Raw genomic sequence first — 16,909 nt, 5'->3', positions numbered from 1 at the left:
CCTGTGTTGTTGCTTCAACGGGTTGACACCTCATTTCTAGTTATGCCTGGCGCTGCTCCGGGCATGTTCATTAAACCAGGGTTGATCCCTTGACTTGATGGTAATGGTAGAGTAAGGGATATACGAGGTCATGAAGTTACAGATTGTGGTTGAATACAATTCTGATGATGTCCCACGGCTTCAAAACAAAGCAACCTAAACATAACTTTACATAGTTATGTAAGATAGTGAGAGTTCGACAACGCTGTTTCAGAGACGATCAAGGGATTTCTCCCCAGTGTCTTGACCAATATTTATCCCCCAGTCAATGCCACCCTTTGTGGCAAATATGCTTTACTCACTGATGTTATCCTGTGCTCTGAACTACTAACATAAAATATATTGGCATCACTGCAGCCAAAATTGCAAGCAGATTTAATGCTAGCTCCAACCTAAAGACTGCAGACAAAATTCTGTCCAAAAAAAACATAGATGAATCCAATATGTGTGAGACTTCAGCCTTTATATGGGGCTGGGAGAATTAAAGACTGGCTGGCATGCAGAAGAAATGAAGCCTTCCAGCACAGTTAGTGATGTACCATTAAGTCACTCCTTTGGTTAAGCCCCTCAGCAGCGATTCTGGGAGCCAGCCACATAGCTTCAGCAGGTTTCCATAATCAGAACTCTCTGGACTGTGAGGTCCAATTTGTTTCTATCGCATTAATCTAACATCATTCCGAATGTCATCAATCTCAATAACAGATCCAAGCACAGCCTTACAGGCATTGGGATGACATCCAGTTATTCTCAAAGCCGTCAAGTCCACTCTCATTCCTGAACAGGCAGACATTAACCCCAAGGGCTTTCTGCCTGTGTGATGCTCAAAATATGTTAAAGCAGTTGCTTGTTTTTTTGACAAGCCTATTATAAAAATTATTCCAAATATTTTTTTAAAGCTTCCTAAAACTATAAAACTTAAACATTCCAGTGCTCATAAAAATCCATGCAGTAATTTTCCGCAAATGGGCTAAGTCAGGAATATTAACCAACCGGTGGGAAAAGATCAAATTTGCCCCAAGCAAAATGCTGCAGTTTTCAACACATGTTCATACAACGTTGAGCCATAGTCCAGATCTGTCAAACGAAGATTTGTGAACGTTATCAAGCCATTACAGAGAGCAGTACAGCAGTGATGGTTGTGTTGCTAGGACACTGGATAATTGAGAGTGGGGATTGAAGATCCCCACTGATTCCGAGACTACATTTAAAATATCTCTGAATTGGGTTTGTGGAGCTTAAGCAATTCATTTGAATTAAGCCAAAGTGGCAAACTGCATGCAGATGTTCACCAGATTCAATGCACAAGAACATAAGAGATAGGAGCAGGAGTAGACTATATGGTCCGTAGAGACTGCTCCACCATTCAACACGATCATGGCTGATCTTGGGCTTCAACTCCACTTTCCTGGCAGCTCCCCATACCCCTTGGTTCCCTGAGACGCCAAGGGCTGGAGTTTACAGGGCACCACGGTTCCCACACGCCCGTCTTAAAAGTCGGTGGGAAGCCTGCCCATGATGCCAAAGGCTGCCCTGCCGTGATTTAATGCCAGGAGGTAAGGTGAGACCTCTGTCCTTTTCTCAGTCAGAAGCCCCGCCTTAGCGAGCCACCAGCCAATCAGATGGCCGAGAGCTCTGCAGTGCCAGCAGCGGGCCAGGTGGAAGCAGGACTAAAGGGCAGTCCCATCACACCAAAGAGCCCACGTAAGTCTGGAGTCAGAGCCTCAGTGAGGAGGGTGGGGGGGGTGGGGGGGGGGGGGGGGGGGGGGGGGGGGGGCGCTGCAGGTGCAAGACACCAGGAGGGAGCGTTAAAGGGGGAGATGACCTTGAAAAGGGCAGGGGGGTGGGGGGGGGGGGGGGGCGTGGATGGTGCCTCTATGGGCCCACAAAGGAGATCGGCCCCCTCCCCTCCTCCTTCGTCTGATACCAGCCCACATAGCTAAAGCTGCTGGGTTTCCTGCATGGTAGAGGCAGTTAAAATACTGGCAATGGCGGGGTGAGGCCCTTGAGTGGCCATTAATTGGCCACTTAAAGACCTCAATTGGCCCAAAGGCAGACAGGCCGCCTGATACCCCTCCCCCCGGATGCCTGCCTGTAAACTTTCGGACAGGTTGGGGGCAGGCAAGTAGACGACATGCAGTCCGTCCACTGCATCTGATGTCCCCCATCCTGCCTTCATATCCGCCAGCGGGGGAAGCATAAAATCCGCCCCAAAAATCTATCTCAGCCTTAAATGTACCCAACGATTGAGCATCCACAGCCCTCTGGGGTAGAGAATTCCAAAGATTCACAACCCTCTGAGTGAAGTAATTTATCCTCATCTCAGTCCTAAATGATCGGCCTCCTTCCCTATCCTGAGACTGTGCCCCCGTGTTTTAGATTCCCTAGCCAGTGAACACAACCTCTGTGTCTGCCTACCCTCTCCATCCCCTTCAGAATCTTGTATTTAAAATCGCATGCCACATTTTGTCTCCTATAAACTAGATGCATCTCATAGTTTAACAAATGCAAGTGTTTATATTCATGAAACAACATGTGCACAGGGTGTCTCAGACACCCTCCTGCTGTGTTGCGCAGAGATCTAATTTATAACACAGTTTTCTCATCAGTTGGGGCACAGCATTACTCCTCTTGCATTAAACAATCTCTAACAAATGCATTTTTTTCTGCCATGTTGTAGGTGAGATTAATTATTTGCTTGAAAGCCAGATGAGAAGCCCTATTCGAGTTTCTTCTTAACATTAGATTAATCACCACGGAGAACGCTGCATAAAAGATTTGGGGAGATGGTGGCACAGTGGTAATGTCAGTAAACTAGTAACCCAGAGGCTGAGGTGAATGCATCCCACCAAGGCAGCTGGTGAAAATTAAACCCAATTAATTGAATTTGTTGTGAAAATTCATCTACTTCACTAATTCCCCTTTAGGGAAGGAAATCTCCCACCCTTACCTGGTCTGACCTGCACGTGACTCCAGACCCACAGTAATGTGGTTGACTCTTAACAGTCCTCTGCAATGGCCAAGCAAGCCATTCAGTTCAAGGGCCCTGGTGGGGGCCAGTTGGCTCAGTCAGCTGGTTGGGGATGCAGAAGGACACCAACAGCAAGTTCAATTCCCCTACCAGCTGAGGCCATTCACAAAGGCCCCACCTTCTCAACCTCGCCCCTTGCCTGAGGTGCGGTGAGTCTCAGGTTAAACTCACCACCCGTCGTCTCTCTCTCTCTCTCTCTAATGAGAGAGCAGCCTCTGTGCCTACAGTGACTTTTAATTCGGGATGGGCAAGTGGCCTTGCCAGTGATGCCATGAAGGAAAAAAATATATCAGGCTACATTACAACAGTGAGAACGCTTCAAAAGTACCTCATTAGCTGCAAATGGGCCATACTGAGGTTGTGAAAGGTGCTATGTAAATGCAAATTTTTTTTTAATCAACAGTAAATTTAGGAACTGATGTCAAAAGGTTCTTCATTTTAAAGAGTGGCCAAATAGTGGAGTGGGTGTTGGAAAGGATGGGTAGTGGTTAAGGTAACCCTGGAATTATTGAAAACCCAATTGGATGTTGTAATGGTGAGGTTGGGCTAGGGCTTTTCTGGATGGGTTAACTAAAATTCTAACAACATCTGCTTTTTATCCAATGCTGTGTTAATAGATATTAGAGCATCACTCACCAAAACGTTTCTTTAAACTGAAGGAAGATAATTTAAGAAAGAGATTTTGTGAGGTCCTTGCAGATATCAGACACTCTAGATAATATTTGTTATAAAAAACAGAAAATGCTGGAAAAATACTCAGCTGGTCAGGCAGCATCTGTGGACAGAGAATTAATGTTTCAGGTCTGTGATCTTTATTAGAACTGTTTGTTTTCATATTGTGGATATTAAAGTGAACTTTATTCTTCGTGTTTCCTCGCACTGTGGGGTTAAGGTATTAAGTTTGTGCCTCAGGCTCTTTGTAAGACGGACTGTGTAATTGGGACTGAAGGGAAGTAGGTTGCCACTCTTGTGTGACAGGGAATACATGTGACTAAACCATAAAAAATAGATCAAAACTGGAAAATTTCAATTTGTAAAATGCCAAGAGGAAAATGACACTCAAGATACAACAGTACATGTAGAGGAAAGAAATTCTAATCACACATCAACTTTGATTTATTAGAAAGAAAAATCAAGCAAAACGTTTCTAATTTCAAGATCTTGTGTTGATACATCGCTTGAGCCCTCCACTACCTCGAGGTTTTCCATCTACTTGTTCAATATCCAGTATTGAATGAGTCTCAATTTCCTCCAGATCAAACTATTGTCTTGACCATCCAACACAGGCTTTGTATCTTCACAATCCACGCATTCCCCCTCACCTGGCCACTGTCTCAGGCTGAATCAGTCCGTTTGCAACCTTAGCATCCCTTTTCAACTGCGAGCTGACCTTCCAACCCCTTATGTTTTCTTCATCAGACCGGCTGCTTCCTTCCACCTCTCCATAACATCGCTGTGCCCTCCTGTGACTGGCAGGAAATAGGGTGCCACTCAGACACCAGATCTAAAGAAAAACATTAAGGGGCATAAACACCCTAATGATGAGAATGAGACTGAAGGTCTCATAAATGGGTCATTTATTAAAACGGTGCTGACAATGATCCCTAAGAGAGAACACTGGTATCTGCAGTTTGAGCAGATTCCAAACCATTAATAACCTGCCTACATGAATAGAGCCAATTCTTAATCCATTGCAGGAACTTTCCACTCTTGACTCCATTCAAGTCTCTGACTTGTGAAGTAACCTATTGTGCAGCATTTTATCAAAGGCTTTCTGAAAATCCAAGTAGACACTTGTCAATAATGTTATCATGTGACATCTTTAACAAACAAGAAAAGATTTTGATGCTTTAATACTGTTAGTGCTCCTTTAAAACAGTTTTATACTGGGATATCTTTTCCCCTCATGCGAAACACCAAGAAGGTTGATAATTCTTCATTAATTTTAACCAAATTTAAACATTGTGTCAGAAGACACACCTTTAAACATCACTAGTTAATAGCATTAGTCCACCTTTAACTGAGATGGAAATGGAACCTGCAATTCCCAGCTAACAAAGCCTATGTAATGTTGAACCACAGCCAATGAAAGCATGATTCCAAAAGCACTCATCTGTTTTGAAGAACACTGAGACCTCAGAGTGAAGCTGAGATCCAGCTCTTGGGAAAAGGAAACAGGAGAGTGCATGGGTGAAATTTTTTTCCCTTGTTGCTGGCCTTCAACCAATGTTGCTCCAAAATTAGCTGCAAGGAGATGTGCAGACCTGGCTAAGGCAGCACTCTTTCTCTCTATTTTTGCCCTCACTTTGTGAAGTTCCTGACTGCTGTTGGTGCCTCCCTGACACAGCACAACTGGGGTCAGTGTCTGTTAAGGAACGTCCATTCTGTGAGACAGCTCTAACTTACCACCACTCTGTGCCTAAGAACATGAAAAATAAGAGCAGGGGTTGGCCATTCAGCCCTACCAGCCTACTCTGGCATTCAATAAGATCCTGGCTGAACTTCAACTTTCCTGCCCTATTCCCATAGACCTCAGTGCCCAAGAATCTATCGATCTCAGTCTTGAATCTACTCAACAACTAAGCATCCACAGCTCCCTGGGTACAGATTTCCAGAGATTAACCACACTCTGAGTGAGGAAGACTCTCCTCATCTCAGTCCTAAAAGGCTGACCCCTTACCCTGAGACATTGACTCATATGAATGTACAAGTTAGAATCAGGAGCAGGCCATTTGGCCCCTCAAGCCTGCTCTGCCATTCAGTAAGATCATGCCTGATCTGATTGTGGCCTCAACTCCACATTCCGCCAACTTCCCGTAACCTTTGACTCCTTATCTGTCAAGAATCTAACTACCTCTGCCTTAAAAATATTCAATGACCCTGCCTCCACCACACTCCTAAGAAGATAGTTCCACAGACTCACGACCTTCTGAAAGAAAAAATTTCTTCTTATCTCCGTCTTAAATAGAAGACCCCTTATTTTTAAACTGTGTCCCCTAGTTGTAATCTTTCCTACAAGGGGAAACATCCTTTCAGTATCCACCCTGTCAATTCCCCTCAGGATCTGATACATTTCAATAAGGTCACCTCTCAATCTTCTAAACTCCAATGGATATAGGCCCAGCCTGTCCAACCCTTCCTTTTACGATTACCCCCACCTCCCCCCATTCCGGGTACCAGACAAGTGAACCTGCTCTGAACTACTTCTAATGCATTTATATTCCTTCTTAAATTAGGAGACCAAAACTGTACACAGTACTCTAGATGTGGTCTTACTCCAATGCTCTATACAACTGTCTTCCTAACTGTAGCATAAGGGTCTGGTACATATAGAGTTAATGTGGGACTGAGTATAATACCACCCATTCAGTGATGTAAGAGAGCACATGACCCACACCAAGGGATCAGTTTAGTGTTGGACAGAACCAAGTGTACCAGCAAGCTTGGAGACAGATCCTAGTTTGTACCCTTTACTGTATATTTGTAAATAATTATGAGTCGATAAAGACTTATGGTTTACCTACATATGACTATGAAGGCTTCTTCAGATCTACCGAACTATATCCAACACCCTACAACACTAATCACTTGCTGTACCTGCATACTAACTTTTCCTGGTTCATTTATCGGGGGACACAGATCCCTCTGTACCTCAGAGTTCTGCGATCCATCTCTTTCTATTTAAATAACATGCTGTTTTTCTATTCTTCCTGCTTAGTTCTGGACTCTCTAGCCAAGGGAAACTGCCTCTCAGCATCCACTTGTATTACACCCTAAACACAGTGGCATTCTGTGTCAGCTTGACTCAGTTGCTGGTACTCTTGCATTTGAGTTTGAAGTCAGTGGTTTCAAGTCCAAATTCAAACATGGGCACATAACTCAGGCTGACATTTCAGTGCAGCATTGCTGGAAGTGTCAGCTTTTGGATAAAGCATTAAATGGAGGCTGTTTGCAGGTGACTGTAAGAACAACATACAATTACATACTGTAACCCTTTTAATTTAGCGAAGCACTCCGCAGTGCTAGACTGAGATATAATCAGAAAAAAATAGTCACTTGCGTAAAGAGAGATATATTAGAACAGGTGGGGTGGCGGGACAGTGTGGGGGGACGTGGGGGGGGGCGGACGGGATAGGCTTAAGAAGTAGAGGGAGAGGAAGGGGCAGAAGAGTTTATGGAGAAAATTCCAGTCTGTGGGGCCCAGGCAGGTGGAAGCACATGGGCCAACGGTGTATTGAAGGGAGGGAGAAATGCACAAAACTACAGTTAGGTGAGGAGAGAATTGCTTTTGGGGGTGGTTCAGGGTTGCAGGGCTGTTAGATGCTATTGGTGAGGCGGGGGTGTGAGGCCCCGAACGGATTTAAACCCGATAGGGGGGGAGTTTTATATTGGAGTTATTAGGGGACCGGGAGCCAATGTAGATCCCGAGGTCAGGAAGGATTGGTGCTTGGGACTTGGCGTGGGTATGCTTTGGATGAGCTGACGTTTGTGGAGAGCGGGAAGCTGGATGGGAGAGCATTGGAATTATTGACCCTGGAAGTGACAAAAGCCAAGATGATGCAAAAGATCCATTGGGACTATTTGAAGGATAGGGAGTTCTCCCATTGGCTGGTTCAATGCCATTTGCGGACAAATTGTCCTCCGTGTCTGTCTACAAAACCAGCAACTACATCAAAAACAATGAATTGGTTACGAGGCACTTTGGACATTGTGAGGTCATGAATGGTACTATATAAATGCAACTTTGTTATCATTTCCTTAGGGGACTGCAATTTGTACAGCACATACAAACACAGCTAAGCTACCAGGATGTCTCAATCACTTCCCCTGTGCATAGTGATCACCAACTAAGCACCATTCATTCAGCAATAATTCAACCTGCAGAGTTGACACTGCATTGCAGGGGCTTGCTGCTTTTCTCTATGTATGACACATTCTTCAATCAGTGAGAAGTATTTGTTTTCAATGGGGAAAGAAAGTTCCTTTAGGCATTTTGCATAATTCAGATTTGGAAAGCTATTGAGGTTATTTAATCAAATGTGCAGAACTGGTGTGGCTTCACCATTGAAGCAGCTTTAGCACGTGAGTGTTCTGTTCGAGCACCAGCCCAGTTCAAGAAGTATGTCTTCCAGTTTTTAAGGAAATGTCCCAAAACATTTAGACAATGCTTGCTCAAAGGAGTCACCATTGCCAAAATAAAGCAACCCAATGATTTTGCTTATTTAAACAAATATATTGGCCCTGACTTTGTGGCTGCAGTGATGGCAAAAGTGTTAGCATTCATTGTCGTTACTCTGAAACTGACAGCAACTTCTGGCATCCGAACATGCGCAGTCAAACCTGGCGATCCAGAAGTTGCTGTCAGTAATATTAATCTTCGCCAGAGGGTGCACTAGTGAAGTCCTCACAGACGGAAAGCATTTAGAAATCACTGATTGGACGTGAACTTCCACTTTTTGTGCAATTAGTCCCGCTGTAAAAACCCTTGAAAATGCTGTGTCATTGAATGTGTAACTGAGCTTTTAACAGTGTACTAAGTCATCACTACTATTGAACAACCTCTCTGGCCCTGAAAAACTAATTTTACATTTGTGGGATGTATGTTAAAACTTTTCCATTCTGATGGAAAATGTTCCATAAATTTTATTTTTTTTTTAAGGTTTGCTTCTGATGGTTCAATTTCTCCCTTAAACCCTGTGTTCCAATCTTTATTTCAGTCTCTGTAAAATGATTCAAAGTGAAGGATGATCAGTGTTTTTTTTCATTTCCTGGTTTTCTGTCTATGAGAATTCTTCAAGGTGATTGGCTGCTTAGCCTGTTGCTAGACAGGGATTCCCTTAATTTGGAGCAGAATTAAATTAATAGGAAATCCGTTGCCAAACTGATCACTGAACCATTGTGTGCAACTTTCTTTGAGGTTGGCAGCGGGCACAGTCATTTCACCGCTGACCACAAAATGCAGTCCATTAACAGGATGACACCATTCAAAAATGCCTGGTGGCACTTGTCTGCAAAATTAATGTTCTCTTCCTGGCAATCTCCCTCCTCAACCAACAAAACCTGATTTGTAACTGTTTCTAAGGGCACAGAAATTGAAAATATCCATTTCCGCCTCCACCCACACACCCCTGCATTATACTCAATCCTATTGGCTGGAATATAGGAACAGGAGGAGGCCATTTGTCCCCTTGAGTCTGTTCCACCATTCAATGAGATCATGGTTGATCTATGACCCAACTTCATATACTCGCCTTTGCCCCATATCCCTTAATTCTGTTAATACTCTTATCTAACAAAAATTGATCGATCTCAGATTTAAAATAAACAATTGATCTGGTATCAATTGCCATTTGTGAAAGAGAGTTTCAAACTTCTACCATCCTTTGTGTGGAGAAATATTTCCTAATTTCACTCCTGAAAGGTCTGGCTCTAGTTATTAGACTATACCTTCAAGTCCAGGACTCCCCAATCAACACAAATGGTTTCTCCTCACCTGGTCCCTTTAATATCTTGAAAACTTTGATTAAGCCACCCCTTAATCTTCTAAAATCCAAGAAGTACAATCTTCCTCCTCCTCCAGGTACCCTGCCCTAGGAGAACATTGCCACCATAGTCTTCCATTGGGTTGGTCCATAATTAAGCTTAGCAAAGTACTGCAGTGGTTTGCCATTGCTTTCTGCAGTCTGGCTGACTAGGAAACCCTCCCACTCTTTACCCACTGCCATCAGGCATATTGGAAGGATTTACAGGCTGATAATCAACCTTTGGGCCACATGATGAACACACCTTCTATGGCCATCTAGTCCTGAAGTGGGACTTGAAGCCAGAGCCTCTGGCCCAGAGATAGGGACACTACCACTGCACCACAAGACGTCCTTAATACAACTGTAGTTTGATTAATCTCTCCCTGTAGCGTGACCTTTGGAATTCAGGTAGCATTCTGAAAAATCTACATGGCAATCCCTCCAAGGCCAATATAACCTTTTCTAAGGTGTAGTAGTGTCTAGAACTGCTCAGAGTACTGCAGATGTGGTCTGATCAAGGCTAAAACGAACAAAGTTTAGCTGACTAATTACTGAGGCATTATATTCATACTTTTGTGCTGGTTCCATAACCAAAACTGTAAACATTTACACCTTTGTATTGCTTTGTTGAAATTACCAAACTATAGACAGTTATGCTTCACTTATACAGGGCATGGTGAGACCACATCGGAAGTACTGAGTACAGTATTGGTCTCCTTATTTAAGGAAAGGTGTAAATGTGTTGGAAACAGTTCAGAGAAGGTTTACTAGACTAATATCTGGAGTGAGCAGGCTGTCTTATAAGGAAAGGATGGACAGGCTGGGCTTCTATCTACCGGTGTTTAGAAGAATAAGAGGCAACTTGATTGAAACATATAAGATCTTGAGGGGTCTTGGCACGGTGGATGTGAAGAAGTTGTTTCCTCTCATGGGAGAATCTAGAACTAGGGGCCACTGTTTAAAAATAAGGGGTCACCCATTTAGGCCAGAACTGAGGAATTTTTTTTTTTTACTCTGAGGGTTGAGAGACTTTGGAACTCTCTTCCTCAAAAAGTGGTCGAGGCAAAGTCCTTGAATATCTTTAAGGCAGAGCTAGTTAGATTCTTGATAAGCAAGGGGGTGAAAGGTTATCGGGGGTAGGCAGGAATGTGGAGTTGAGGTTAAAATCAGATCAGCCATGATCTTATTGAGTGGGGGAGCAGGCTCGAGGGGCCGAGTGGCCTCACTCCTGCTCCTAATTCGTATGTTCGTACATAACAGGAATAAGAGGAAACACTATCAATTTCTAACTGTCTTTGGTTTCAACTAACAGCATGCAGGAAACTCTGAATTCTTGAGGTCTGAATAAAAAATGTGGTGTGAATCAAGTTATTTGTTTACTGGGAACTGACTGTAACAAGGTTTTAAAGGATAAACCTCAGCAAAGCTCATTATCTTCAACTGGAGCACCAACCTCCAAAAGGTTTGTCCTTGAATACTTTCCTGAACACATGCACTTTGGCCAACTCTTCTTAAAAAGGATGTTGTTTAATTTATACAAGGCGCAGATATACTTCTGGGTTACACAAAACATAGTTGCAAAAGGTCCACTTTATTATACCGTTAGAGGCATGAAACACTTAGGATTGGTTCCAGGACATGTCTACTTAAGATACTAAGTAATGTAACAAAATTGGGATTCTTGGTTGTGGGTAAGAGTAGAAAGGGTCACATTTTGTTCAGTGTTTAAAGTACAAGTTGCCTAGAAAATAAAATAACACTTAATTAATAGTGTTTTGTCTTTGGTCATTGATACGGTAAAAGTTCTTTTAAAATGTGATATCTCGATGCATCATCCATTCAGCTAACAACTGGAAGTTCGAATTTCTCTTTAAACAGTTACCGGCCTCTACAGAGATCGTAACAGTGGAGCCACTCTTGAGGTTCGCCATCAGAATTGTGGGGCTGTGTACACAATTGATAAAGGGGGACTGCAAAATCTCGCAGGGCACATTTGGTATAAATCCATTAGCTACTGGGAATGAACACTGTTAAGGAAGAGGTGATTAAAGTTTTGCAAAAATCTCTTTCAGAAAATGACTCAGTCCTAACTGGGCCCTCGCCTATAGAACTGGATGGAGTTTAGGCACAGAGCCCTGGATAATTCAGCAAAGGGTCAAGGCTTAGGTGGCTGGGCCCAGGAACTGGTAGTTTCGCACAGTGACGGTGGAGATCTTGGAGTTTATTTGCCTTTCTGCCCTGTCCAAACTCACTGCCGTAGGAGGTGGAAATGCAGATTAAAATTATAGTTTTTTAAAGATTCCACGCAAATAATGCTTAGAAACATTTTACAAACCAACATCTTCCAATGTTACTTTTCACCCATGGATATTTGTCTTGTTTGGAAAGCAAAAGAAATGTTATTAATACTAACACTGAATAATACTAAAGGATGATGCCAAGACATACAGAACACATTCCTCATTAGCTGTTTTTACATACGTCACTCCGTTGGAATCTGTCACTGGTCCTGTGAGCGGTTTTATTTTTAAAATTACGTCCAGCAAATTGAAAAAGCCTTTCAGCCTGTTAGAGGGCAAGTGTGGTATTTAAATAGCGACTCAGTGCTGTTGCTCAGTTAATCCTTCCGTGACATCTTCCTTAGTCATTTCTAAGTCATTTGTATTAACTGCTTGGGCCGTCTTCTTGCATTGAAGACCAGAGAACGGGTTGAACCATCCCAAGGAGAAGTTTCCATCAAACGCTGCTTTCATTCCTTCCCATCCCACTTTCTTCTCCCAGGTCGGCGTTTCATTTTTGAGACGCTCAATGCCCTAGAAACAATTATGATGACACAATGTAATGGCTGCAGCAAAATCAGTTCGATGTCAATAACATCCACCAGAATATTCATCCGGACTCATCAGGACAGATGCAAGAATGCCAAATTTCAAATAAAGCAACAATTTATACTGCCTGAAAAAAGGATGCTGATTAGAGCTCTTGCAGTATAAACCGTTGCTCCCTTTGAAATTTGGCACTCTTGCATCTGTCCTGAGGAGCGCATGTCTCTTTTTTCAGTAATACTCTAGATCTATACTACCAAGCGACAATAAATTATGACAAAATTCCTTCACATGGGAACCCACTACACAGGGCTTTCTTCAGCTGAAGAACCTTTGGAAATTTTGAAATGTGTTCCCCCAATGTTTCTGCGATCTCAGTGATGGAACGTTTCAAAAATTTCCATGGGAATGTCCTTAAGCTCTTTCTGCAGGAGTTTTAGTCTAGACAGTATCACAGTATCTTTACAGTGCAGAAGAAGGCCATTCAGCCCATCGAGTCTGCACTGGCTTTCTTAAAGAGCATTCCACCTCTTCCTACTCCCCTGCCTTATCCCCGTAACCTTGCACCTCTTTTTTCAGATAGGTTGGCAAGGCAGACAAGAGAAAGCCCAAGCCCAATATTCTCTGTCTCTTATTATCCAAATAAACACACCTCTATGCTTGAGTGAAGATGTCACAGCAGTAATGGGCCACCAAATAAACAGATACACCCAATCTCAGTCGGACTAGCTTTAAATTACCCATTCTGTGTAATCTGCTAGAGTAGGTCAGTTTTATATTGAAAAATAAGCCTCTTTACATAAATAAGCATAATAGTTAAAGGGAGCAATTCCTTTAAATCTTTACCAATCCCAACTCTTTGTAGAAATGCTTTAATGTCTGAGGATCCATTGTGAGAGGCTTAAATGAGAGGAAAGTTGTGGTAAACAAATGCTAATTTTAAGTCATAGAATCATAGAACATGGAATTACAGCATGGAAGGAGAGCACTCCACCCATCGAGTCCATGCTGGCTGGTCCCACTCACTGGCCAACTCCCTGTAACCCTGCTAATTTATTCCCTGAAGGTGCTTTTCCAATTTCCTTTTGAAACCCATGATTAAATCTGAAGCATTGGATTCCTCTTACAGCACTTCATAAATGCATCCACTTTCAGGCCAAAACTGAGAAAGAAATATAACTAATTTACCACGGCATTTTCCTTCTGGATTGGGATTTCCGTAAAATTGGAATGGAACACTAGAATGTACATTTAAGAAGAGGTTATTCCTCATTGATGTGCTTGGGGCACTTCTGCAATCTATTGAATACCTGTTCCTTCCTCCAAACATCCGAGATGTGGACACGTCTGCATTTTACAGCAAGGCCATCAGGACCTTAAAAGTGAGAGACAGAAAGCATACCCCCGTCACCCCCGCCAATTCCCTTTCCTTGGAATGCGATAATTATGTCAAGGATAAAGTGAACAACCAAACTCCAGAGGAGAAGGAACATTTAGTTAAATGAAGCAGATGGATATTTCACATATGTAGAACATATACCTGGATCATTAAAGGTCAAATATCAGTAAAGGTTTTGTGCAGATACCATCGCTATTCCCATGATAGGCTGCAGTGTTAAAAGACAAGAACAAAAAGTTAAAGTTAGTTGAAGAGGGAAAAGTAAGGAAAAGGTGAGAAACAGATAGTACAGTTTTTATTCAGTAGGTTGGGACTATCAAAATGATGGTTAGATTATACATCAGCATTAAAGCTTAGTAAAAATAAGCAATAGATCCATTAGACTGATCCAGTATTTCCTATTCTTTAGTGTGGCCAACAGCTCACCTAAAGTGCTTTCCTTAACTCTCCTCCTTTTGTTACCTCAATGATTCCATTATCCCACCTAAAATTCAGCCCATTAGGCCTGTTCCATCTCTTTGAAAGAGTTATCCAAACCCCACTCCGCTGTTGTTTCCCCATAGCCAGCAAATTTCTCCTTTTTAACTATGTATATCCAATTTCCCTTTGAAAGTTACTGTTGAAACTCACCATGTGAATCAAACAAACCCTCCTAATCTCCCCTCTAGATATTATGTCAATTAGCTTTAAATCTCCTTACTGGTTCTCCCATCCACCTGCAAAAACCACCTCATGATTTTGTACACCTGTATCGAATCTACCCTTAACCTGGAGAATTTTATAGTAATAAATTTCATCTCTTTCAATAGAAATGGGCCTGGGAGGACCAGCGGAACTGGCAAGTGGGCCAAGGACATCTTCACCAAATTTGACAGAGAGCGCGATCGTAAGATTTCCATTTAATTATTTTCTTGAACATAAATGATTCAAAATTGTGTCCTTTTCTCTACTCCCCCAAGTCCAAGGGGTACAGACTTGAAAGGAAATGTGAGCAACTAGTTTAGCTATCCATCGCTAGATCTGGCTGGACCACTTAAAACACAAAAACCACGCACCATTCCAGGATCACCCTCAATTGCAAGGAAAATGCCCAGCTTCTTTTCTCTACTGCAAGCTGTCTTCTTAAGCCCCTCTCCCTGTCACCTCCACCCTCACCTCTAACAATAAAGTGTAGGCTGTGCACCCACCGCTAATTGAAAGGCCTATTAAGGCCATTAACGATGTAATTCATTTCAAGTTAATGCTGCCCGACCATCCTTACGGTTGGTGGGCAGGCTAAAAGGCCAAGTGGCATTTACGTTTTTTAGGAAACCTCATCCACGAGCAGGATGAGGTTTCCTAAAGCTTTTACGAGTGAAATAAAAAGTTTTTCAGAAAAATATAAACATGTCCCATCTCGTGTGACACAGTCACGTGAGGGCACATATTTCAATAAATTTTTATTATATTTATGTATTTCAAAAGTGCTTCAATCTCCCTGAGGCAGCTCCATGCCTTAGGGAGATTGAACGCACGAAAGAGTGCTAGTCCCAACTCTCCCTCCTCCCCCCGCCTGCACAGGTAGCACTAGCACTGCCGCTTGCGTCGTACACTGGGCAGGCCTTAATTGGCCTGCCCGTGTAAAATGGCGGAGCGGAGCCGATCGCAAGCAGCAGATGGCTTCGCAACCACCTCTGCTCACTCCCGCCTGACACAGAAAACATTCTGGCCGAAGACTGACACAATCCGATCAGCTGCTCCGCCACGTCCCACCCTTCCTCGCAAGGAGCAGCCTCAAAAGGTTTTCACCAAGCTGGTTGGTGCGAGTGTCTCAGAAGTATTCCACGGTACATCCCATACACACCTGATCAACTGTTTTCTCCAGGTAATTATCCAACCCTCTCAATTTGCTGCTGCAAATCAGCTTTCAACACATGTGGCTCAGAGGATAGCACTCTTGCCTCTGAGTCCGATGATTGTGGGTTCAAGTTCCATCCATGACTTATGTGCAAAAATCTAGGGAATGCTGCACTGTCTTTTGGATGAGATGTCAAACTGAGATCCCATCTGCACTTTCAGTTGGATGTGAAAGATCCCATGGCCACTATTTCGAAAAACAGTGGGAGAGTTATGCCCGGTGACCTGACCAATATTTATCCCTTAATGAACAGTACTAAAAAAGGTTATCTGGACATATTAACATTGCTGATTGTGGGAGCTTCCTGTGTGCAAATTGGCTGCTGAGCATTGCAACAATGACAACAACTTCAGAAGTATTTCGGGACATCCTGTAATTGTGAAAGGTACTATATAAATGCAAGTATTTCTTTTTCAGTCCGTTGCATACATACACACTACGCTCTTTGTAAATAAATATTCACCCGCTGTCTTCCAACTGTAAGGCTATGGCCCTTTGTAGAATCTGGGACAATGTTAAATATTTTGATGATCATCTTGCCTCTATCCTGCAGGATCTTGAATATTTCTGTAAGATCAACTCCAGTCTAAAATGATCAACTTATGCAGCCTCTCACTATGTGTAGCTGGCTGGTGTGACAACTTATACATATGCATGAAACATCTCAAAGGGTCGTCACAAATGGAAATAAACAGGGAAGTAGACACCAAGCCCTGGAGCAAGAGATAAAGAATTGGAATTGGTGGAAAATGAGGGTTGAGGAAGCTTTTAAAGGAAGAAGCTTCCAGACAATCGGGTCAAGACAGCTGAAGTCACTGTCAGCTTTGCAGGGCGGGACTGGGAATGTAAGGCAGGAGCAGGTTGTACAAAAAGAGTGGCTACACTTTAGATAAGTTGGGAGCCATGGAATGGGGAAAACGAGGCGCCAGAATGGAGGGCACTGCAATGAGCAAATCCACAGCTGACCAAAGTGTGGAAAACGTGGATGGAAATTGGTAATTTTTTGTGATGGGTAAAGAATGTGGCATTAAAAGCTCAGTGAAGGGTTAAAATGGACACCGAGGATTTGCACAGCTCGCTTTAGTCTAGAGTGAGTGGCTGGGGAGGGGGATGTAATCAGTGGCATTAAAGTTTATAATGAGGATGAGAAACAAAGTTTTTCACCATCCCAGTATTAGGTTGCAAGAAATTGCTGCA

General features: G+C 42.9%; 2 protein-coding genes across 4 annotated transcripts in view; one reads left to right on the top strand and one right to left on the bottom strand.

Moving 5' to 3' along the window:
- tmem42a (transmembrane protein 42a) overlaps nt 1-16,909 on the top strand; it is a 31,053-nt gene that overhangs the window by 11,687 nt on the left and 2,457 nt on the right. For both annotated transcript variants that reach the window (XM_041183665.1, XM_041183664.1), the window contains exon 3: nt 14,625-14,701. In XM_041183665.1, the coding sequence (XP_041039599.1) occupies nt 14,625-14,687 (63 nt within the window). In that variant the 3' untranslated portion in view covers nt 14,688-14,701. The remainder of the gene's footprint in view (nt 1-14,624; nt 14,702-16,909) is intronic.
- The window catches only part of zdhhc3a (zinc finger DHHC-type palmitoyltransferase 3a), a 51,543-nt gene continuing 38,853 nt past the window's right edge, over nt 4,220-16,909 (bottom strand). Inside the window, exon 7 of one of the 2 annotated variants that reach the window (XM_041183660.1) lies at nt 4,220-4,571. In XM_041183660.1, the coding sequence (XP_041039594.1) occupies nt 4,386-4,571 (186 nt within the window). In that variant the 3' untranslated portion in view covers nt 4,220-4,385. Of the gene's footprint in view, nt 4,572-11,102; nt 12,405-16,909 lie in introns of those variants that run through there. The other variant, XM_041183659.1, reaches the window with a different exon arrangement.

The sequence above is a fragment of the Carcharodon carcharias genome, chromosome 3 (assembly GCF_017639515.1).
Source record: "Carcharodon carcharias isolate sCarCar2 chromosome 3, sCarCar2.pri, whole genome shotgun sequence".
Lineage (NCBI taxonomy): Eukaryota > Metazoa > Chordata > Chondrichthyes > Lamniformes > Lamnidae > Carcharodon > Carcharodon carcharias.
This window is presented reverse-complemented; position numbering and strand designations above follow the sequence as displayed.